This window comes from Monodon monoceros, unplaced genomic scaffold (genome assembly GCF_005190385.1).
Source record: "Monodon monoceros isolate NGI ecotype Baffin Bay Population unplaced genomic scaffold, NGI_Narwhal_1 Super_Scaffold_2, whole genome shotgun sequence".
In the NCBI taxonomy this organism is placed as follows: Eukaryota; Metazoa; Chordata; class Mammalia; order Artiodactyla; family Monodontidae; genus Monodon; species Monodon monoceros.
In genome coordinates, this window is record NW_021703776.1 from 40,084,733 (window position 1) to 40,101,501 (window position 16,769).

At 34.8% G+C, this 16,769-nt stretch overlaps 1 protein-coding gene across 1 annotated transcript in view; it reads left to right on the forward strand.

The window, feature by feature from the left end:
• Window positions 1-245: 245 nt before the first annotated feature.
• The window catches only part of VWDE (von Willebrand factor D and EGF domains), a 74,337-nt gene continuing 57,813 nt past the window's right edge, over window positions 246-16,769 (forward strand). The window contains 11 exon segments of the mRNA XM_029233048.1: window positions 246-303; window positions 9,246-9,471; window positions 9,747-9,810; window positions 11,097-11,235; window positions 11,416-11,495; window positions 12,060-12,118; window positions 12,271-12,462; window positions 12,464-12,803; window positions 12,805-12,959; window positions 12,961-13,223; window positions 15,496-15,632. Coding sequence (XP_029088881.1) covers window positions 246-303; window positions 9,246-9,471; window positions 9,747-9,810; window positions 11,097-11,235; window positions 11,416-11,495; window positions 12,060-12,118; window positions 12,271-12,462; window positions 12,464-12,803; window positions 12,805-12,959; window positions 12,961-13,223; window positions 15,496-15,632 — 1,713 coding nt within the window.

Sequence of the window (16,769 nt, forward strand, 5' to 3'; positions counted from 1 at the left end):
GGGACAGTTGGGCGTGGCTTTCCGGCGGGTGGGCGGGGTTTGGGAGGGAGGAGCCACCAGGCTCGCTCGGTTATCCCTGGAAAAGACCAGCGCGCCCCACAGCAAGGACGCGCGACAACCCTGAAAGGCGAGCAGGAACGGACTGAGTTCTGTGATAGGAGGACAGAGAGGCTGCTGTGGCACCCTCCTGCCCGCACCCTTGGCCAGGGATCAGCGACGCCTTCGTCCCACCTGCGGCAGTAGCGATGCTTGACGGAGTCCGGGTGCTGACGCTGGCATTGATGCTCCTGGCCGCCGGGAAAGGTCGGCCAGGTAGGGCGCTGGCGTTAAGGCAGCGCAGGGGCGCCACCTGGGCCTTTGGAGGAGGGAGGCTAACTTCCCGGATGACACGTGGAGCGTGCCTGTGCATCTTTATGGCCGCATCTAATACTTGTCCCATACCAACCTCCTCCCTGTCCTACCGCCTTCTTTGAAATGGTCACTTTACAGCCTTGGCACTCTTCAGTTTTCCTTTGTGCACAGGCGACTGTTGCCTCCTATTTTTCTGCCCTTAAGACCCTCAGTCACTTTTTTGTTCCTTTGTTTCCTGCTGATATCCGCTCCTTAAGGTCCCTTTATTACCATAAGAAACTTTTGCTGGATCTTCCAGGCATCCTAGCGACAAATGGATCTGAAATATCCAAAAGGAGTTCAGTTCCAAACTGCACGATTTCTGCACCACTCCCTCCCGACCCCCGGAAATAATAAATTGATTAGCATTTTACCCCTACAATAATTCAGTAAGTTTTGTGTATGATATCTTAAGTTTTGTGTATATCTCTTAGAATCAGTTTTGCTACTGTAAAAGAGATCTCTGAGGAGCGAGTAGCTCCCCTCCCACTTCAATCCACGACGAAGAACACATGGTTGAAAACGCTGTGAAGTTAAAACAATATTCCTTAGCCCTTCCTGATTGTTTTGTGTTCACACGCATAGGAACATTAAATGAAAGGTGACTTGCTCTTATAAGTTTCCTTATGTTTTTCAGAAATAAATCTGATCTGTGTAAAACTACCCACAGCTTTAAAAAAGAGATTGTGTGCAACATTTATAAGTGTTCAGGATATAATTTTATTTTATCATCTTGTTGATCTTAATCTAGTTTGCTAAGGTAAGTTTGCTCTGTAAAAGAGGAAGGGAGAGCAGCACTCACCCTTAAAACTGTACAAAGAATATTAGAACACAATTATTTCCTAAAATGATAGACCTCAACAAGCTAGCATTGATCTGTGCCATCTTTGGTTGCTTACACATTAACTAGATCTTCATGAAGAACTTTTCAAAACATACATGTAATAATATATAATATGTACTTAACAACAGTCAGACGATATGTTTCCAGAAAAATGAGCAATATTTATAAAGGAATTTACTTCAGTGTTTACTACAGATCACATAACGACTTCTTGCCCTATATAATAGCCTTGTAATCTCTCTACTAAAGGTGACTATTAACCATTGCCATGTTCTAAGCTATTGTGGTAAAGTTGATAAAAAAGTTTATGCTAAACTTCTTTATGTTAATGTAGTAGAGATAAAAGTGGAGACAAATGGAGCATACTAGATTTTTTCAAATAGCTTTATTAAGATATAGTTCATATATCATACAAATCATTCATTTACAGTGTACAGTGGTTTCTTACAGGACACAGTGATCTATGGGTTTATGTATATTCAAAAATATGTGCAACCATTACTATAGTCAATTTTAGAACATTTTTATCACCTTGAAAAGAAACACCATACTCTAGCTCTCCTCCCCTTATACCCTCCTTCACCCTCTCCACCCTCCCAACTATAAGCAATCACTAATCTACTTTCTGCTCTATAGATTTACCTCTTCAGGATATTTTATCTAAATGGAATCACATGACAAATTGTCTTTTGTGACTGACTTCTTTCATTTAGCATAATGTTTTCAAGGTTCCTCATGTTCTAACACGTATCAGTACTTCCTCTCTTTTTGTGATGGAATAATATTCCATTATAAGTACATACCACGTTTTGTATATAAATCGATCAGTTGGTGAACATTTGGATTGTTTTTACCTTATGGCTATTGTAAATAATGCTGCTGTAAACATCTGGGTATAAGTTTTTGTATGGACACATTTTCATTTCTTTTAGAAATATACCTAGGAGTGGAGTTATTGGATCATAGGGTAACTCTGTGTTTAACCATTTCAGGAATAGCCAGACTGTTTTCCAAAGTGGCTGCACTGTTTTACACTCCTGCAGCAGTGTACAAGGGTTTTAATTTATCCACAGCCTCGTCAGCACTTGTTATTATCTGAAAAAAAGTTTTTTTATCTGAAATTTTTATTCTAGCCATTCTAGTGGGTGTGAAGTGACATCTCATTGTGGTTTGATTTGCATTTCTCTGGCGGTCAATGATGTCAGCAATTTTTCATGTGTTTATTGAACATTTACATATCTTCTTTGGAGAAATACCTATGCAAATACTTTGCCAATTTTTTAATTGGGTCATTGGCCTTTTTGTTATTGAGTTGTATGTGTTATTTGTATAGTCTAAATACAATTATCTTAGCAGACATGTGGATTTGCAGTTATTTTCTCCCATTCTGTGGGTTGTCTTTTCACTTCCTTGGTAATGTCCTTTGAAGCATGGAAGTTGCTAATTTTGATGAAGTCCAGTTTGCCTATCTTTTGTTGCTTGTGCTTTGTTGTCATATCTTGAAATCCACTGCCAAATCTACAGTCATGAAGATTTACCCCAATAGTTTTCCTAAGTCTTTTAGTTTTAGTTCTTGTATTTTGGTCTCCGATCCATTTTGAATTAACTTTGTATATGGTATAACCAAAGGGTCCAATTTCATTATTTTGCACGTGGATATCCAGTTTTGTTGAAAAGACTGTCATTTCCCCATTGACTGATCTGGGCACCCATCTCAAAAATCAGTTAAAAACCATAAGTACATGGGTTTATTTCTGGAGTGTCAATTTTATTCACCAATCTATGTCTCTCCTCATGCCACCACTAAACTTTCTTGATTACTATAGCTCTATAGTAAATTTTGAAATGAGAAAATGTGAGTCCTCCTGTTTTGTTCTTCTTTTTCAAGATTAGTTTAGCTATTCTGGTCCCCTGAAATTCCATATGAATTTTACAATTAGTTTGTCATTCTTTACAAAAGAGTCAGCTAGTATTCTGTTAGGAGCTGTGATGAATCTGCATGTAAATCTGGGGAGTATTGCCAACTTAACAACATTACATTTTCAGATCCACAAACATGGATGAATTTCCATTTAAATACTTAGGTCTTTAATTTCTTTCAACAATGTTTGTTATATTCAGAATATAAGTTTTGTGCTTTTGTTAAATTTATCCCTAAGTATTTGTTCTTTTGAAACTATTATAAATGGAACTGTTTTCTTAATTTCCTTCCTAGTCTATTTACTGCACATGTTTAAGAATATAATTAACCACCCTAAGGCCCATAAAACTTTGGGCAACTCCCAGTTTCTTCATTTGTGAAATAGAAAAGGTAATAACCTTGCCGGCTTATTTTAACACAGCAAATGTAGAAAGCATCTACTATGTGTAGGCATTATTCTAAGCACTTTAAAATACATTACCCACATTAAATCATTTAATTCTCACAATACCCACAGGATAAGTATTATTATTACCCTATTTTACAAGTAAGAAAACTGAGTCACATATATGCTAGGCCATTTACCCAAAGTCACATACTATTAAGTAGCAGAGCCAGACTTTGAACACATGCAAGGTGGCTTCAGATTCTAACATCCTTAACTATTGGGCTATCTCTACTGCCCCTAGTGAATGAAATAGCATATGTTCACACAAAAATTTGTTCATTAAGGTCCACTTCAGCATTATTCATAATAAGCATAATAACCAAATGCCCATCAAATGATGAATGGGTAAACAAAATGTGTTATATCCAGTGGAATACTATTTGGCCATAAGTAGGAATGAAGTACTGTAACATGGATGAAACTTGAAAACATGGTAAAGCCAGAGACAAAATGCCACATATTATATAATTGCTTTTATATAAAATGTCTAGAGTGGGTAAATCCATAGAGACAAAAAAATTAGTGGTTGCCAGTGGCTGGAGGTAGACGGGAATGGGCAGGAGTGACTGCTAATGATACAGGTGTCTTTTTGGGGTGATGAAAATGTTCTAAAATTGATTGTGGTATACAACTTTGTGAATATGCAAAAAAAAAAAAAACACCCCATACTGAATTCTACATTTAGAAATGGTAAATTTTATGGTATGTGAATTTTAAAAAAAGAATAAAATCACATTTTGCATCTTGATTTTATATCCTAAAGCCTTGCTGAACTTGTTCACTAGTGTTAATATTTTGTGTTTTTAGTGGATTCCTTAGGATTTTTACATAAAAAATTAGGTCATCTGTCAATAAAGATAGCTTTACTTCTTTCTTTCCAATCTGGATATCTTTATTTATTTATCTTGCCTAGTTGTCCTGGTTACAACCTCAAGTACAGTGTTGAATAGAAGTGGTGAGAGTGGATATCCTTGTCTTGTTCCTGATCTTATGAGAAAGCATCTAGTCTTTCTCCATCAGGTATGTTGTGGCTACGGGGTTTTTTGTAGATTTCCTTTATTGGGGTGAGCAAATGCCCTTCTTCTGTTCCTAGTTTTTTATCATAATGTGTTAGATTTTTTTCAAGTGATTTTTCTGTGTCTATTGAGAAGCACATATGGATTTTGTTTTTTATTCTGTTAATATGGTATATTACCTTAATTCATTTTTGGATGTTGAATCAACCTTGCATGCCTAGGATAAATCCTACTTGGTCATGGTTTATAATTCTTTGTATTTCTGGATTTGATTTGCTAGTATTTTGCTGAGGACTTTTGTGTCTATATTCAAAAGATACATTGGTTCATAGGCTTTTTTTTCCTGCGATATCATTTTCTGGCTTTGGTATCAGGGTAATACTGGGCTCATAGAATGAGTCTGGAAGTATTCCATCTTTTTCTATTTTTTGGAAATGTTTGTGAAGAATTGGTATTATTCTTTAAATGTTAGGTAGAATTGAACATTGATGCCATCTAGACCTGGCCTTTTCGTTTTGGATGTTTCTTTTTTTTTTTTTTACTGATTCAGTCTTTTCACATGATATAAATCTATTTGGATTGCTTACTTTTTCTTGAATCAGTTTTGTACTTTGTCTTTTTAGGAATTTCTCAATTTTATATAAGTTATCTAATGTACTGGCATGCAACTGTAATAGTATTCCTTAATAAGATCTGTAGTAGTGTGCCCTGTTTCATTTTGATTCTAGTAAATGAGTCTTCCCTCTTTTTTTCTCAGCAAACCTAGAAGTATGTCACCTTTGTTGATTTTTTTCAAAGAACCAGCTTTTGGTTTCATTGATTTTTCTCTACTGTTTTTCTGTTCTCAATTTCATTAATGTCTTCTTTAGTTTTTAAAATTTCTTACCTTCTTCCTTTAGATTTAGTATGTTCTTCTTTTTCCAGCCTTCAGGCGAAAGATTAGTTCATTAGATTGGGATCTTTTTCTTTTTTAATATAGGCATATATATCTATAATTTTCCTCTAAACACTACTTTAGCAGCATCCCATAAATTTTGGTGTGTTGTATCTTTCTTTTAATCCTTTTCAATGTATTTTCTCATTTCTATTTTCATTTCTTTGACCTCTTGCTTTTCTAGGTTGTTTAATTTCCATGTATTTGTAAGTTTCTTAAATTTCTTTCTGCTACTGATTTATATATTCATTCTATTGCAGTCAGAGAACATACTTTGTATAATTTTTATCTTTTCAAATTTATTGAGGTTTGTCTTATGGTCTAATGTATTGTCCATCCTGGAAAATGTTCCATGTGCACTCCAGAAGAATTTATATTCTGCTGTTGTTGGGTAGAGTGTTCTATAGATGTCCGTTAAGTCAAGTTGGTTTACAGTGTGTTGTTCTGGCTCTGTTTCCTTGATGATTTTCTGCCCATTTTTCTATTCATGTTGAAAGTGGAGTATTGAAGTCCCCAACTATTACTCTTGAAGTATGTATTTTTTTTCCCTTTGTTTCTCTCAGATTTTGCTTCATGTATTTTTGTGCTGTGTTATTAGGTGTATATCTTCCTCATGGATTGAAACTTTTATTGTTATAAAATGTCTCTCTTTGTCTCTAGTAACATTTTTTTTGTTTTAAGATATTTTTGTCTGATATTAGTACAGCCAGTCCAGTTTTCTTGTGGTTACTGTTTGCATAATGTTATTGTCCATCCTTTTACTTTCAGTCTATTTGTATTCTTTTCAAGAGCATTCATCCTTTAATATATAAAGGATGACAAAGTAAAGAGACTTAGCAAGTCCATCACTCTCTATTTGACCTTGCTTTTCAGCCTTTTGTGTTGTTGCAGAATCCATAATACAATTTTGAATATCAGAAGCTTAATGATTAACTTTTTATTTCTCACTGAATTTGGAGCTAAAAGGTGGTTTTTCTCTTTTCCACATCTTTGGGGAAGTTATACAATTTTTTAAAATTCACAGATATTTGAAATTCCCATAGAGCAATATACCAAAGGTTTTATAATTATAAACTCAGATATTATGAAGTGCCTGTCTTTAGGCATTAAGCGTATTCATCTCTTAAAAATACAATAATTTATTTAGTTTCTTAACATATTTGTCTGTCACCCAATTATGAATCTTAAAGCATACTAGTCTTAGCCGGTGTATTAACCAATGTATTAATCTAATACAGGTTACTTATACCTACAAACAAAACTAGAAAACTATTTGCATATTGTATCATTATGTATCTATTATTTATAACTTGACACGTTTTCCCAAAGTATCTGAAATGCAAATATTGCAGATTCTATTATATACTACCTAGCTTCTTTAAATCCTATTGAGAAGAAGACAGAATAAATAGAAATGTAAATGTTAATGTGTATTTTATATGTACTTTTGTTTTGAGGGAAAAAATTTTTATTGGACATCTGCTAGAAAGCTTTGCACATCATTCATGTCATGAAATTGACTGATGTGTGAAATGGGCTTGTAGAGTTATTCTTTTAGTACTTCAGGAGCTAGGCCCCCAGATTCCCAAATGGGAGCCCAAACCAGCCATAGTTAACTATATCCTCCCTTCTAGAGTTAAGGTTGTAATGAGATTTTTAAGAGTGTGGCTTATTCATTGCTAGTAAGATTTAAATTTTTCTACAGAGACCTTGAACATTTAATGAGTGACAAGTCGAGTTGGAGGGAAAAATTGTGAAATAAATGATACAAAATATGAGCTATTATTAATTATACAAATTAAGAATTTTCCTCTAAAATTAATATTAAATAAAAATTTTTAATTTCTGTTTAAATATTATACAGTTCTTAGTATTGTTGATGTCACACTGTGATTGCTTCTACATTTATGACATCTTTAGCTTTGGATTAGAAAACAGTTATTCAAAGCAGCAAAATCAGAGGAAATGTGAGAACTTCAGAAGTGCTTAGCAAGGAGAAATACTGCACAGAATAAAGATGGAGTTACTGACTTTTTTCCCAAGACAAAATTCTGTTTTAGGATAAGATCAGAGAAAATATCTCAATAATTTATACAAACCTCACTAGTAATCTCTTTTAAAATATTTTCCTTAGTTTCTAACCACGTGCAATCTTCTGATATTGACAGGGGGTTAGAATTATTTCAAAATTAAATGAAATGATAGCACATCCTCTGACTTCTACCCACATACATTTTATAAAATATTCATCTAGTGTTGACAAATTGAGATTGTCTAAGTCAACAGAGCCTTTTGGGACATTTATAACTGATGAAACTAGAGATAAAAGGAAGAAGAACCTTTTGTGGTCATTCCTAAAATCTTTTACTAAAAAAAATTCTTTAGGGAGATCTTTTATCTTGCAAAACAATACCTTTTTTACAGTTTAATTGCTGTAACTACAAACAAAATAAAAAGCAAAAACCTATATAATAAAGACAATTTTATAAGCTACATTTGTGAGACTGACATGCAAATTATTATCTCTAGTTTATTGTGCTCCTTATTAATTTGTTTGGAAACTGATTTTTGTTCATAAACTGTGTAACTTAAAATTATGTAATAAACATTTGAGAGTTTTGTTCAGTTAGATAGATTTTTTTCCATAGTGAGGTACTTTAGTAATGATTAAATTTTTCTTTCCCATTTCTATTTCAAAGATATTATCTTTACTATAGTGTTTTCCTTGAACAAATACAATATCTAATATTGGGAGATTTTCTGCCTATTGTGTCAATAAGACACTCCAAATAAGGACAGTTCCATGTGTTTCTTAATATTAGGGAGACAGCAGCCTCAAACAGGAGCTATATTTCCAGGATAACTGTTTTTATTGCCTCCTCTTCTCTTCTCTTTTCTTGCTGGGAAGAGATACTTTATGTTCTCTCTCTGCGGATTTGACAGAAAAAAGGTATCTTCCAGGCCAACTACTGCTCAGAAAATGGCTTTCCTAAAAAGTCTACAGAACTAGCTCTTTCTCCATGTTATTTTTCTTGTTTTTCCTTCAAAACTGTTCCCCTCTACCCCATTCATTTTCCTATGCTTAGAAATGAAAATGAACTTCACTACTTTTATATTTAAAAATAAGAAAAAATGTGAAAACTTTATATTTTTTCCTGCAGTAAAAAAATGCAGGAAACTTCACTAGGAGGGCATTTTACAAAAATTATATTAGCATTAAAAGTTTGGTTTAGTTTGTTGCATTCCAGGACCTGGCAGAGATGGGATTTGGGGGGGCACATGGCTACTGTGGCAGAAAGCAGGTCATGGAGGGTCAGTAATTGCATTCAAATCTGCAGGATCACTCTCAAGACGAGTCCTTGTAAGGCCTATGCCTTCTGATGGTAGGAATAAACAAATCCTGACTCAACAGCAATCAGCAATTTTGCCTGTCCAAATTAAACGAAAATAAAGTCCTTGAAGCTCAAATACCTCAAAAATACATTCTAAAGAGTTTGTTGATTGGCTTATTTTATTTATGGAAAGTGCATATTGTCATCTTTGTTTTACTAAGAGATCATGACATTTCAGATGGCCTTTACGTGCACTTGTAGGTTTATTTGCTCTGTTTTTGTTTCAGTAGTCAGTTTTAATCGAGGGCTGAACTATGTCAATGAAGAAAATACATAATATCATCTGTCTTTCCATTCTAGCTCAGGAGTGCTCTCCTGGGAGACACCAGTTTCTTCAGAGCCCTTATAGAAGTGTCCATTTTGACTCCCTGCGCCTCCAGCAATTAGCCATTCAAGACCTGATATGTCACCACTCCCTTTCTCCCTGATGGTATCGATTTCTCCTCTTTGACAGACCTGCTAAGATGCCAACCAAATGTGTTGAGGTATCAACTCACTAATGTGAACTACACGTGCTTTTTCTTAAGTATTTTTTCATATAAGGATTGAATCTTGTTACAACCAATTTATTTCTCACGCTGCAATATTATTTTAATTTTGCATCAAGATTAAGTTAATCAAAGGGAGTATTCCAAGGTTCTCTATTCTGACAATAATAGTAATAGTTAATGTAATGTTCAACAGTCCACCAAGTGTTTTAACTTACAATATCTTATAGAAGACAGTCTGTCATCGTGATTTCCACCATATAATACAGAAAACATATTTTTAGGCATAACACACCTAGAGTCACCTGGATAGCAGGTCAGACAGCCAAGTTTTGATCACAGGCTGTCACTCTCCAGGGCTCAGGTACTTAACCTCAGTAACTTTCAAACAGTAAAATACTGCATATTTTAAGTGCTTCAGTTCTTGTCTGCTTAATAGAAGGATTATGTCTTAATAGAAGGCTCATTTTCCTTATCGATACCCACATTTTAAAAATTATGCAGAAGGGCTTCCCTGGTGGCGCAGTGGTTGAGAGTCCGCCTGCCGATGCAGGGGACACAGGTTTGTGCCCCGGTCCAGGAAGATAACCTGCGCGTCCAGAGCCTGTGCTCCGCAACGGGAGAGGCCACAACAGTGAAAGGCCCGCGTACCGCAAAAAAAAAAACCCTAAAAAAGAACTCCCTTCAAAACACGTTCAGAAACAAGTTTTACACTAAACAAAGTTTATGCCATGTCTTAAGAAAAATATGCTTATAATTTGACAAAATGGGGTGAAAACACTGTCAAAAATCTCACTCCAGGGGCGAAAGGGGTAAGACACATCTACAAATATTTTTTTTTAATGTTACAAAAGAACTTATTTACAAAACAGAAATAGACCCACAGACATAGAAAACAAACTTATGGTTACCAATGGGGAAAGGAGGGAGATAAATTAGGAGTTTGGGATTGACATATACACAGTACTATATATAAAATAGATAACTAACAAGGACCTACTGTACAGCACAGGGATCTATACTCAATATTTTATAATAACCTATAAGGGAAAAGAATCTGGAAAAGAATATATTTATAGATGTATAACTGAATCACTTTGCTGTATGCCTGAAACTAACACAACATTGTGAATCAACTATACTTCCATTTAAAAAATAAATAAAAAATAAAATACCACATATCAGTGATTGAAATTGTTCTCAGTTGATAGAAGGATTTGGAAAGAGTTGTCAACTTTAGGATACTGAGTCTTCCAATCCATTAATACAGTATGCTCCTCTACTTATTCAGATTTTCTTTAACATTGTTCATGAAGTTTCATAATTTTCACCTTAAAGGTGTTTTATACCTTTTAATTTATTCCTATTTGTATTTTTATTGGCACTATTGTAAATACTATATTTTTTTTAAATTTGCTTCCTAACTGGTACTACTGTATAGAATTATAGTTGATTTTACATTGATTTTTGTACCTAGCAAACTTGCTAAATTCCCTATAATTCTCTATATATTCTTTTGCATTTTCAACAGAGCCAATCTTATCATCAGAGAATAATAAAAGTTTATTTCTTCCTTTCAATCCTTATAAATTAAAAATTATTCTCACCTTACTATATTGGTTAGGGTTTCCAGGAAAACGTTGAATAGAAGAAGTGATTATAGCTATACACATGGCAGTTTTTGTTTAGCACCACAAAAGACTGCTGTCTTTTTCAAATCCCAGTGTCCGTAATAAACTGTGGAATGTTTTTTGTGTACTTACTACAACCCACTCAGGGATATATGGGATATTGTGCAGAAGGTAAGAAAACATGTGTAATACACATGAACTGCTAGTGATGGAACTCTGTGTGTTGGTGTGTTTGTGCCATCCTCTGGATGGGATGTATGGAGTTAATGCAAATCTCAGTAAGAGATTTGGTTTGCTATTATTGCTAAAATGAGGCTAAATTTCTGGTTTAAATTGGCCAGATTTGTTCAGGGTTCTTTGCCAAGATGTTCAAATCCTCAAAAATATTTGTTAATGTGAAAGTATCAACAGTTAATATCAGCAGTGATAATGTATACTGATACCATTTATCTACTAATAACACTCAATAAGAAGGACACTTCTCCTTTGTTGTATTCTTCCTCAAAGTCATAATCCCAGTCTAATCATGATCAAATTCATATAAACCCAAATTGAGAAACATTCTACAAAATATGTGAATAGTACTATTCAAAAGTGTCAAAATCATGGAAAACCATGAAAGAGTAAGAAATTGTCAAATATTGGAGAGGACTAAGGAAACATGAGTAATACATTATGAAGATATCCTGGATTGGATAACTGAAACAGAAAAGAACATTCATGGAAAACTGATAAAAACTGAACAGAGTCTTCAGTTTATTTAAGAGTAGAGTCCTAAAGTCAATTTCTTAGTTTTTTGGGGTTTTTTTTTGCGGTACACAGGCACCCCACTGTCGTGGCCCCTTCCGTTGTGGAGCACAGGCTCCGGCCGCGCAGGCTCAGCGGCCATGGCTCACAGGCCCAGCTGCTCCACGGAATGTGGGATCTTCCCGGACCAGGGCACGAACCCGTGTCCCCTGCATCGGCAGGCGGATTCTCAACCACTGCGCCACCAGGGAAGCCCCAAAATTGATCAAACTTTTAATAACTGTGTTGCTTTTATTAATGAATGGAGGTAAGAAAGTAACATTTTCGTTTGTTATTGTATTAATATTTGACTTAACATGAGTGGTGGGTGACTTAACGCTCTGCTTTTTTTGCAACACTTTACTGAGAAAAAATTGTTCTTGTCCAAATTACTATTCTTTTCTGTTTTCCATCTGGAAGGATTTTACCAGGAAAAAGCATGTTTGACACAATGCCAGTTTCTCTGCCATCACCTAGAAAACAATCCTATTGTAGCTGCTCAATGGACACTACTTCATTGTATCCATCTTCTAATCATCTGGAAAGTGTTTCTCAATCAGAGATTGTTTCAGCTTGCAAAGACCCCAAACATGTCAAATTCGCTTCCTTGATAAGAGCTAGATGTCACCTCTGAATATATTAATTCAGAAACTCCTGTCAGAGGAATAAACAAGCATACATCTCCAGAAAAAAATAATCTGGATTTCTTTCCTCAAGAAAAAAAGCATGTGAATCGAACCAATCTGGACTTAAATTTACAAAAACATCCTGGGAATGAAAAACAAGATGCATCAAAAACTTTGGACAAGGGGAGACATACACAGGACCAGGGTAATCACAGCCAAGAAACAAGGTGGGATCGACAAAACAGATGGAAACAGCAAAACTTCAGTGAGTTTCTTCCTTTGTTTGCTTTTCAAAGTCTCAGCCAAAATGACCTAGAAGAGATTACTTAACTTTTTCCCCGAGGACCGTACTGAGGATGTCCACCAGGAGTTTCTCCCCATGTGGCCCACACCATCTGGCCACACCGAATACAGCACATCAGCACTATGTCAGCACACTCTTGCCAACTCCAGCATAGGAATGCACTGTCTTGCCTTTCTTGGGTGTGATAGAGATGTGTTTTAAGGATGTTCTCCTAAAAGATGATCTTAGCTGGGCAGAAGCAGGTGTGGCCCTTTTAGAAAATGAATGTGAAAAGAGGATTTTGGAAGAGGGGAAATATAACAGAGAAGAATACAGCAAGTCAATTAAAGACATTTTCTTGTCATTAAAATTCCCCAATTTATGCAGTGGCCATGGGCAGTGTATGGAATGGGGGTGTGCATGCTCCCCAGGCTTTAGTTCCTATGATTACAGTGATTCACACAGTAAGTAAATACACTCCAACTTTGATCTTGTGTATGTTATTTAATTATGAAACCTTCTTTGTTCTTTTTTACCTTCAGTATCCTAACAGGCTTTATTCAGATTATATATGGAAAAGAACTCAAATTATATTAATCAATATGTTAATAATATTCCAAAACAGTCTCATCTTAGAATAAAACCTGAAGTACTTATAATGGCCTATAAGACACAACGTGATCAGGCACACAATATCTCTTGAGACTCATCCCCTACTACTATCACCCTCACTCATTCCACTCTACCCACTTTGGTTTCTGTGCTGTTCCTTACAATGCCAGTTCTCTTGATCTCAGGGCCTTTGCACATAGCTGATCCCTCTACTTGCAGAGGATAATCATTCTTCTAGAACTCAAACTTAATATTTTTAAAGCACTGTTTATATTTTGCTAATTTTACTAATATGCTTAACTTTTTTCTCTAACCTATCTAAATGGTACAAATTATTTTGTCCCAATATATTAGAGAAAGACATTTCAAAAAGTCAATTTGATTCTCTTAACTATTAAACCAGTAACTCCTGATTTTGCTCCTACCACCACCAATCTGCCCTTTTCCATCTCAGTAAATGCAAACTTCATTCCTCTAATTGTTCACATTAAAAATGTGTAGTCACTTTGACTTTTCTTTTTATATCAAGCCTCATGTTTGATCCATTAGCAGCAAATCCAACTCTAGCTTCAAAGAATTTCATATCTTTCCCTGCTATCAACTTAGTCCAAGCCACTATTCTCTCTCCCTGGATTATTATAGATTCTCTCAAAGTTTATTCTTCATGCAGCAGCTAAAGTGATTCCTTTGAAATGTAAGTCAGATCGTATTACTCCCCTGCTTAAATCCCTCTGTTAGCTCTTCATCTCCTTCAGCATAAAATTGGCAGGCCCTACTATGGCTATGGCCTAGAAGATTCTATGTAGTCTGAGACTCCTCTCTCACTGAATTCATCTACCACTGTCTCCATAGGTCATTACTTTCCAGAGTTCTCTAGTGGTTGCTTTGCTGTTCCTCAAAAAAGTCCAAGCCTGCTTCTACCTCGGGACATTTGCACTTGCTGCTCCCTCTCACTGGCACGTTCTACCACATATCCTCATGACTGACTTCCTTCTCTTCTCTATTCAAATATCATATTATCATAGAATCCTTCCATCGTCATTCTAAATAGTTTTTCTCACACAACCCCATGGCCTTTATCTCCCTTAATATAGTTAATATACTTTTTCCCCATTACCTAAAAAACACTTATGTGATACACTTTATATTTATTTTTTCATTGGTTTATTTTTTTGTCCTCCCATATTAGAATGTAAGTTACATGAAGGCAGGGACTATTTTGTTCATTATATATCTCCAATATTTGGAATAACACCAGAAAAACAGAAGTTGCTCAGTAAACATTTGTTGAATATATGAAAGAATAATACGTGTTTTTAAAATTTTTTGTAAATATTTTAGGGTTCTGAATACATGTAACAGGATTTTTATATCCTATTGCTATTAAAGTTATATTCACTTGGATTTTGCCACTACTTAGACAAAGGACTCAATTGTTTTTATACTGCATTTATCTATTTTGACCACCAGATCTTGCTCATAGAGATAATGAATGATCTTACCAAGACCAGAACCACAGAAATAACCATATGAAGGTCAGTTAACTCTGACTGATAAAAGAAATTTTTTCTCCTATGACTGAGAAGTACACCTAAGATTATGGTAGCATGTAGGACAGCAATAATACACAAAAATATCAACAATACTGGGACAACAGCATGCACAAATTTTGATAATTCTTTTCTAAAACAAATTAAAAAAAAGAATTTTAATACATCACATTGCTAAGTACACTATATTATTACAAAAGCACTTTTTCTATAACCTATCTCTATGACATAAAGCAAAATGGTAAAACCAAAACATAGGCCATGGTAGGAGTAATTTGTTAGTACTCGCACTTATTTGGTATCAAATATTATTAAAAAATTAATTAAACCTGTATAGTTAGGCACTGGTAGTATCTGTAATGCTATTTCTATTGAGTTGAATAGTAGGTAACACTTCTTTTAATACCAGATCACTCTTAACATGTAATAGTTTAATTAATGTACTAAATATTATTGGGGGTAGACTTTAAAATATTAGTTTATATACGCATTTAATTTTGGCCTTGAAAAATAATTAGTTTTTTTTCTGGAATTAAAGCAAATATGTCCTATTTTAAAATCGTTTTTTCCAAAGACAAGGTTCCTGAAATTATAGAACTTGAGAATGCTGGTTTGTGTAATATTCAAAAATATAACTGTATGATGGTGAGAGTTTTTGGTCAAGGCTTCAAAGAATCACCTTCAATTAAATGTGAAGTTACTAAACTGAAGGTATGTTAATTATAATGTTGAAAACAATTAAGTTTATGAGTTATTCAGATTAATTTTCTTAGATTAATTTGGAGTATCAATTAGCAACATAATCCCAAAGGATGTCATATCCTCAGAGAGCTGAACAGGAAAATTATTAAGTTGCTTAACCTTAAATCTTCCCTATTTGCCAACTCTATTAAACTGTTTTATATAATTTTTATTGAGGTATTGACTCACTATTTAAGCCATAATCAGAAATTAAAATAATATCAAACTTGATATATAAGCTTCTGTATTTACTGAAATGTAAAAACACAAAGAATGGAGGTCATTTTTATCTAAGACTCTGCATGAATTATAGGATTTAGAGATAGGAACAATTCCCTTTTACAAACCAAAAAGTTCGGACAAATTGTGCTCATCCTTTATATTTCCTTTACTATGGATTTCATATGGGAGAATTACCAAAAAGAACACAAAAAACTGTTTTTCTTTCTTGAGACCACCAAAGACAGACATGATCACTCAGTTTGAACATTGGTGTATCAAATTACACTTTTTTTTAACATCTTTATTGGAGTATAATTGCTTTACAATGGTGTGTTAGTTTCTGCTTTATAACAAAGTGAATCAGCTATACATATACATATATCCCCATATCTCTTCCCTCTTGCGTCTCCCTCCCACCCTCCCTACCCCACGCCTCTAGGTGGTCACAAAGCACAGAGCTGATCTCCCTGTGCTCTGCGGCTGCTTCCCATTAGCTATCAGTTTTACATTTGATAGTGTATATAAGTCCATGCCACTCTCCCACTTTGTCACAGCTTACCCTTCCCCCTCCCCGTGTCCTCAAGTCCATTCTCTAGTAGGTCTGCGTCTTTATTCCTGTCCTGCTCCTAGGTTCTTCATGAACATTTAAAAAAATTTTTAGATTCCATATATATGTGTTAGCATACGGTATTTTTCTCTTTCTGACTTACTTCATTCTGTATGACAGACTCTAGGTCCATCCACCTCACTACAAATAACTCAATTTCGTTTCTTTTTATGGCTGAGTAATGTTCCATTGTATATATGTGCCACATCTTCTTTATCCATTCATCTGTTGATAGACACTTAGGTTGCTTCCATGTCCTGGCTATTTACAATAGCCAG